Here is an 8,260-nt window from a genome sequence, read left to right on the forward strand (position 1 = left end):
AAGAATTTTAGTTACAGATGATGAAATTAAAAATAGATGGGAGACTTATTTTTCTAAACTTTTTAATGATGGAGAGGATTCATCTAGTAACTTGGAGGATTTAGTAACTGGTGAAGGAGAACAAAATTTGTCATTCTATCGAAAAATACGTGATAAGGAGGTAAAGGAAGCTCTTAAGAAAATGACAAATGGTAGAGCTAACGGACCTGATTGTATATCTATCGAAGCATGGAAATGTTTAGGTGAAGAAGGGGTGAGATGGTTAACTAAGTTATTTAATGTGATTTTACGGTCCAAGAAAATGCCTGATGAGTGGAGGAGAAGTACATTAATTCCTATTTATAAAAATAAAGGAGATATTCAGAATTGTACTAATTATAGAGGGATTAAACTCATGAGCCACACAATGAAATTGTGGGAGAAAGTAATTGAGCACAGGTTGAGATTGGAGACAAGTATTTCTGAGAATCAATTTAGTTTTATGCCAGGTAGATCAACTACAGAGGCGATTTATCTACTAAGGGGATTAATGGAAAAGTATCGTTGTAAAGATAAAGATCTACACATGGTTTTTATTGATTTGGAAAAAGCTTATGACCGTATACCAAGAGAAGTGCTTTGTAAAGCGTTGGAAAAAAAGGGAGTACGGATTGCTTATATTAAAGCCATACAAGATATGTATGAGGGGGTAAAAACTAGTATAAGAACGCCTAGTGGTCAAACAAAGGATTTTCCTATAAAGATTGGACTACATCAGGGATCATCTCTGAGTCCTTATTTGTTCAACTTGATTTTAAATGTTTTGACGGAACATATTCAAGAGGAAATTCCGAAATGTATGCTCTTCGCGGATGATATAGTTCTTATAGCAGAGACAAGAGAAGAGGTTAATTACAAACTTGAGTTATGGAGGAGGACATTGGAGTCGAAAGGTTTTCGTTTGAGTAGAAGTAAGACGGAATATTTATATTGTAAATTTGGTAAAGGACTATTCGAAAATAATTTGGAAGTGAAATTGGGAGATCAAATTATACCTCAAGTGGAAAAGTTTAGATATTTGGGAGCCATTATTCAAAATGATGGCGAAATCAGTGGAGATATTTCACATAGAATTCAAGCTAGGTGGTTTAATTGGAGAAAAGCTAAAGGAGTTATTTGTGACCGTAAGGTGCCTAATAAACTTAAAGGAAAGTTTTATCGTACTGCTATCAGACCGGCAATGTTATATAGTAGTGAATGCTGGGCTCTAACGGGACAGCAAGAGCATAAAGTTGGAGTAGCAGAGATGAGAATGTTACGATGGATGTGCGGACATACACGTAAAGATAAAATTCGAAATGAGCACATACGTGAAAAAGTGAGGGTGGCACCTATTGAGGAAAAAATGGTAGAAAATCGGTTGAGATGGTTTGGGCATGTATAAAGAAGACCAAGGGAGGCACCAGTGAGAAGAGTGGAACATATAACTTTGAGTCCGATTAAGAGAGGTAGAGGAAGGCCTAAGAGAACACTCTTGGAAGTTGTTGAACGTGATCTCTTAATTAATAATATTTCTAAAAGCTTAATAAATGATAGAGCACAATGGCGTCTTGCAATCCATGTAGCCGACCCCACCTAGTGGGATAAAGGCTTGTTGTTGTTGTTGTTGTTGTTATGTCTCAAGTTTAAATTTTAAAATATACAGTCACATTAAATAAAAATAATAAAGACATTTTCAAAATATTTGGGAGGCCGATGTTGGTAATATCGGTCTCATATACTGAGTATTTAGATTACTTTGGACATTCTTTATCTAATGTGATAAAGGCTTTGTGGCTTTAAAAAGTGAATGGATTCAATTTGCTCAAACATGCTACTCTAGATAGTGATTCAGGCATGTTGATAATGACCCAAACTAATTATTATAGTAAGCAGCGGCGGACCTACAATGGTCTTTGTGGGGTCCCCCCCCAACCCCAGCCACTCAAACATTATAAGAGGAGAATATTTATTCTAATTTTATTTATAAAATACCTTAACGAATATTATATTTATTTTTATCATTTTTTTATATTAAATGTTGGAAATGATATAAATACTAAAATATTTTATTTTTAAAATATACATATCTAATAAGAATAAAGTTAAAAATTCATTGAATTTTTAGATAAAGTTTATGATGTTTAAATTTTTTCTTGGTTTTAGTGAAAATGTTGAGAATGATTTATAAATAAAACTGAAGAGAATATATTTTAATAAAAAATATATATTATATTTAGTTATTTAGATACATGGTATCTTGTGTTTTTTTTTTTCAATTTTCTTGAAATACTTATGCAATTATACTCTAATAATTAATAGAATAATATATTTTAACTAATAAAATTAATTTTAAAAATTAAATCTAAATTTATTTTTTCAAAAAATTTGGCCGGATTTTTAAAGCTGGTTCCACCCCAGATAGCAAGTTAGGGAAAATTTTTGGCAAGTTTGGAAAAGTCTTTTCATAAATCAACCAATTCCAAAGACGTTTACAGACTACTCATTAATAGTCTTAGAGTTTATGACCGATCCAAACTCACAAACTCAAGCCTTTAAAGATATAGGTTTGGACCTTGCATACTCAATCAGCCTACATTGACAATATAATACAGTGTTCATTGACTGGGTTGGGCATGTCAAGATCGTATAATTATGTGGCCCTCGTACTGTTTAACTGAAAAAGAAATAATTTATAACCTGCTAAGCCCTGCCTCAATGCCAAATGAATCAAAGCGAGGTACAAATAGAGTATTTTAATTTCAAAATATTGTCCCGTCGATGGAAATGAGTATATCATGTCCAACTGTGTGCATAAATGCAAATAAATTCTAGTCAAGTCAATCTCTTAAATTTAGAGCGCAAATATATTTGATTCCCTTACAGACTAATTAAAAAAAAAAAAAAAACACACACACACACACACACACAACATGGACAATATATTACACTGTCCATTGACTGGGTTTCTTAGTTAGAGTGAAGACATATTTGATTCCTTTACAGATTCCTTAAAACACACACACTGACCAGCTTGCTCAAAGAAAATGCAGCAAAAAAGCATCAATCAGTATCATATATGAAATTTATAATAAGCGACACTATTAACAAGCCGTGACCATCACAGTTCAACTCAAACTTAGTGTAAGGCATATGAAAATGTGTATCATTTTCATTTTCATGGAAAGTCTCAAAGTTTGCTAGTCACACTATTCCTTCATTTCACTCAGCCATTAGTTCAAACCCATTTTTGTTATTCCTTCATTTCTTTGAGAATATATGGGGCTGATAGTGGTTGTCAAGAAGGAAGGGACTTTTTAAAACAAAGAACTAGGCAAAGCAAATGTAGATTCCAGGGAGAAAAGGAAAAGGATCCCTCACATGAGGGAGGTGAAACCAAACAAACCCAATAAGGGAACCATCGTGGAAAGCATTGGAATCAAATGCATACACGAGGAAAAAGAGAGTACTAATTCACAAACAAAAGAAACCATGTCATGTCTAATCCACTCCCTGAAGTACTATGTCCACTGAGTCAAGTACTATTTCACCTTCTTGAGAAGAGATGTGGTAGTAAACTCAGCATCATCCCTGATAAAGCTCCACCATAGGTATGAAAGAGGAATTGTGGTTGCATGCCAAAGAGTATGAGCATCCACATATCCCATGTAAGGTGGGAAGTCATATATCTCCAAAAGCATAGCCAGCCCTCCTCCCACCACCACCACCCATAACTTCAACCGAGCCGGATGACGGCAAATACCAGCCCAAATTGCCCAAATTAAAAGCTGGGAAACAGCCATCACAAGGCACACTTTCATATTCCAACCTGCAAAACTATTAATGGTCAGCACATCCCCACAAGAGCGCTCCAACACCAAAAGATTGATAACTATATTGGAACAGGTCCTGTACAAATAATTTTATATTGACCGCAAGTTCTAGAAGTTAATCTAAGGGAAAAAGTCATCACTTCAAAAATAAGGAGATATTAACTATGGAGACAATGATTGCAGCACCAAGGTCAAAATAAGTGTCTCTAAAAGAAAAAATGAACATATCTCTTATGTTGTGGTGAAGTGCATCTTCAGTCATTTTCAGTATCGTTAATAGTAGAGTTATCAGATGCATCATTTAACAGGTATCTCATTTGAAAATAGAATATTACCATAATTAAGTTGGTAGAAATTTAGAAACAGGATATGAGTTGTCAGAAAAGCAATCAGGGGAGCAGCAACCATGACTCTTGACGCCTCATCTATCAAATTAAAAGCTCGGATTATTGCCAGAATGAGGGTAAATCCCAGCAAAGCCACAGCAGAAGAACAATCCAGCTTTTCTGTTAATTCCACATCTCTACAAATAGCAGATTAAAATTCCCCATTAGATAACAAATTTGCAAATGTAACCCTAAAACCTCTCTACTAAAAATTAATGAGTGTCTTGACAAGAATATAGATGCGTCCACACATGTCAATCCACTTTTCATTCCATTTTTTGTTATTATTTAAAAACAGATAGATAAAGTAATCACTTTGAAATGTCATAACTAAATTTTAGGCGAAGGCTTTTGTATGCCAAAGAGACCAAAGTTCCAAATTTCTCCAGAGGCTAGAGTGCCATTAATTCAGAAAACAAAAGCAATGTTTTGGTAGTTTTTAATTTCCAAATAACTATCCACTATTCAATAACAACAATTTCCTGCAGCTTAAATTAACATTTCTCTGTTTAACATTTCTTTTGGGGTGAAGTTAACAATTACTTGAAAGGCCAGATTGTCATTTTTTTTTTTTTCCTGTTTTCCAAATAAGCAGCAGTTTCATGTATATAGTGAGTCAACAACCGCCACAGTACAGCTGAATTTTGACCATAATGTGTATCATCTACATTGATACAGAAGCTTCTTCCTTTTTTATAATTACTATTACTATTATGGGAACGAATGCTGCCAGCTAGAGCCTAGCTGTTGATTAATTGATCCCAACAAAAGATACATTTTATGTGCTTCATATGGAAACCAAAAAAGAAAGAAATGATGGTACAATGTAGCAAAACCTCCACTTTCTTGACGAGTCTTATGATTACTACTGTGTAAAATTGCAGTGTTAAGTAAACAGGAAGAGAATAACAGCTGTGATTCAAGGAGTAGTTCTTCGACAATAAATCATGACAGAGTACAGCCTAGATCTCTAAGGTAAACAAGGAGAGAACAGCTTACCTACTATGAAATACCGCACTCCAAAACCATGAATTCATTGATAGTATCCCATAGATGTGCCACAAGCCGGTGAACTCATAGTAAGTCTTCTTACTTGGTCTCAAAGGCAACTTGTAGTACACAAGAATGAAAAAGGATACCCAACCATGGAATTGCACAGCAAGATTAAGGGCAGACAGTGCAACAGCCACAGGTTCCTAAAACCAAAGATAAGATAACCACATGTGACTCACCAAAGAAAAGCCTAGAGTATTTCTTTTTGAGAATGAGATATCAAAGCCAACTACATTATATCACACTAAATTATCTCACCCCAAAGAAAAAACTAGAGTATTGCTTTTTCAGAATTATGTAAGAACCTGAATCCCATAAACACGCTGAAATGGCCATTTTCCATGATACTTGACAGGCTTGTCACCAAGTTTTGTTCTTTCTTCCTCTCTAGATAACATGCAGTAGTGGCGACAGTCAGTGCGACAATCCCACTGTTTCCACCTCAGGTAAAGGGGTTCATGCATATACCATGGACCATCAATGGGCTTCCCATCTGATGAAAATTTACAATGTTGAAAGCATCTAGTCCCTACACATCCAGTTTTCTCGCACTGTTCCACACATCTCCTAATGATTGACAGAAATAATAATAATTAAAAAAATGATGATATGATAGACTATTAGGTGAGACAACGGTCATAATGTTATTCATGATGACAACTATGGATTTCAAGTTACATAGTTTCAGCATACTGGTCATTCCAGGATTGGTCAGACAGTAACAATCCCTCAAGAATTAGTAAGCCAATAGCTCACCAAAGCATGCCTTTAAAGTCAATTTCATATGGGCATGATATTGTATTTAATCTAATTGCTGCACTTATTCCCTACAAACCACTGTTTGCAAGTTGGTAGATACCTAATACTTCAGTCAAGTGAACTAGTGTCTCAATTTATGCATAATATCTCCCCATTTGTTAATGCTATTTTTATCAGCTAATTCCAGGGAAAGATGACCCAGATAGGGAATTTCTCCTAAAAATCACTTCAAGTGCTAGATATAAAATCTTACCCCGAATGGCCAGATCAAGTTATCAAGGACTTATATTCTCTAAACATAAAATTTACTCCAATCGACTCTGCATATTTTTGCTTCAAATTTCAGGAAATGGTAGACCAGTTCATGAAATACAAGAGTAATGTGAATATGTACAGGTACCCTTGAAGGCTTGCATCAACATTACAAAAGAAATCTATTAAGACGTTGGAACATAAACCTAGATATTTTCTTTAATGAAGGAAAGATGAAGCCAAGATGAATAAACAAGTTCACAGGAAGAGCAGTTGTAAACCTATGGATGCATCAAGTATGAGGAGAGAATACAGCTCTTACTATTGCATTTACAACTGATTCAAGTAGGTTCTTTATAGATGACTCAGTGGAAAGAAGATATTCACTGCACCTATGATAATCATGATTTATAGACCCAATATCTCCAGAAAATAAAGGAACAAGTGTGCTTATTAGGAGTGGATGTTGGAGCAGCTAAAATTATTAATATATCTTGACATGAGTAATACTTCGAACAATATGGAACACAAAGGCCAGTTGCTCTTGCTATCAACAATCCAAAATATATGTCATATAAGTTCCATCAAACCATGATTGACATGCCAGCAAATAACTTATTTGCAACTGATAAGATCAATCAAAAAACATATGATAGGAGCATCAGTTGGTACACGGTAAAGATCCTGCCAGCAAGAGCTCCTTGTAAGTTATAACTTCATATATTCTAACAAAAGTAAGATATCTCCTTGAGGAAGCAATTCTCAAATCTCAATCGTTATTAGTTTTGCGTTTCTCAATCAATACAACCATCTTCAAATTTTTCAAAGTATCACTGTACTCACACTACATCCTCAACATATAACAAAGTATACAGGACCTGTACCTATGCAGGCAGTATAAGTTCCAGGAATTTCATATGTAATTATAAAAAAAAGTGCAAATTGGAAATTAGAGAAATAACTAAAACTAACCACATAATACAGATTTTGCAGATAGGGTTATCCGAAATACTCTAAGCACACTGTGAAATGCCAAACCCAATACTCTTTAGTGAATCCATCCGGTAACAAGCAGACCATATCAAGTACACACAAGCAAAATTTAGCATTAACATTTGAGTTCTTGCAAAACTTAGCTAACAAACGACAGAAATCAGAAAGCTAAGCTCACTTGTAAAGCGGATCAGCATCCCCATCGCTGGCGTCCAGGCCACAAAGAAGGCACCAGAGAGTAGCAACGAAGAAGACCCAATGAAACGGAGCCATCCGATTCATGAAAAATGCGCAGTCAAAAGGGGAAACAACAACCTTCCAATTTCCCTCAAAATCGACGGCGACCGGGAGGGTTTTGCATGGACGAAGAAAGAAAGTGAATGATGGGATTACATTGATTGACGAAGAAGAAAAAGGGAGTGAAGAAGGATGATCTCGGAACGAGTGGAGCAGAGTGACTGAGTGACTCGGAAGAAGAAGAAGCGAGTCAGAAGAGAGCAAGTTGGATATGGAATTTGAGGGTAGTGTTGGACGTTCAGTGCGGATGAAGAAGGGGGCCAAGGCTTGGACCAGAATCTCGTGAGGAGCTTTGATCTCCGATGATGCACGCGCAGTTGCTATTGCGGTCAATTCATTATTTTTATATTTTATTTGCGTTGGATAAAGGAGGAAAAATCATTATTTTATGTGTAATAATCTCTTTGTTTACATTTTATTTGCCCCACTAATTTGTCATTCTACTTCTTTAATAATTTAGTCAATATACCTATGTACTATAATATAAAAAAAAATATGAATAAGAATTTTGGTATTTACTCTATTCTGTGCTAACTCTTAATTACAAGGCAAAAATTAATTAATTTTGCAGTTCTTAATGAGAGACAGCTAATACCTTTTATAAAAATGCGTCACTTTTTAATTTTGTCCACAACATGATGAATTCCAATTTTTATTAGGTAAAATGTT

General features: G+C 35.0%; 1 protein-coding gene across 1 annotated transcript; it reads right to left on the bottom strand.

The window, feature by feature from the left end:
* Nucleotides 1-3,170: 3,170 nt before the first annotated feature.
* Nucleotides 3,171-7,902, bottom strand: LOC129304625 (uncharacterized). The gene is made up of 5 exons (XM_054944351.1): nucleotides 7,473-7,902; nucleotides 5,596-5,857; nucleotides 5,237-5,433; nucleotides 4,187-4,374; nucleotides 3,171-3,847 (listed from the first exon to the last, which is right to left on the bottom strand). The coding sequence occupies exons 1-5, from the start codon at nucleotides 7,574-7,576 to the stop codon at nucleotides 3,561-3,563; spliced, it is 1,038 nt and encodes a 345-aa protein (XP_054800326.1). The 5' UTR covers nucleotides 7,577-7,902; the 3' UTR covers nucleotides 3,171-3,560.
* Between the last annotated feature and the right edge of the window lie 358 nt (nucleotides 7,903-8,260).

This window comes from Prosopis cineraria, unplaced genomic scaffold (genome assembly GCF_029017545.1).
Source record: "Prosopis cineraria cultivar Desert tree isolate PC_DT_omini unplaced genomic scaffold, ASM2901754v1 PC1, whole genome shotgun sequence".
Lineage (NCBI taxonomy): Eukaryota > Viridiplantae > Streptophyta > Magnoliopsida > Fabales > Fabaceae > Prosopis > Prosopis cineraria.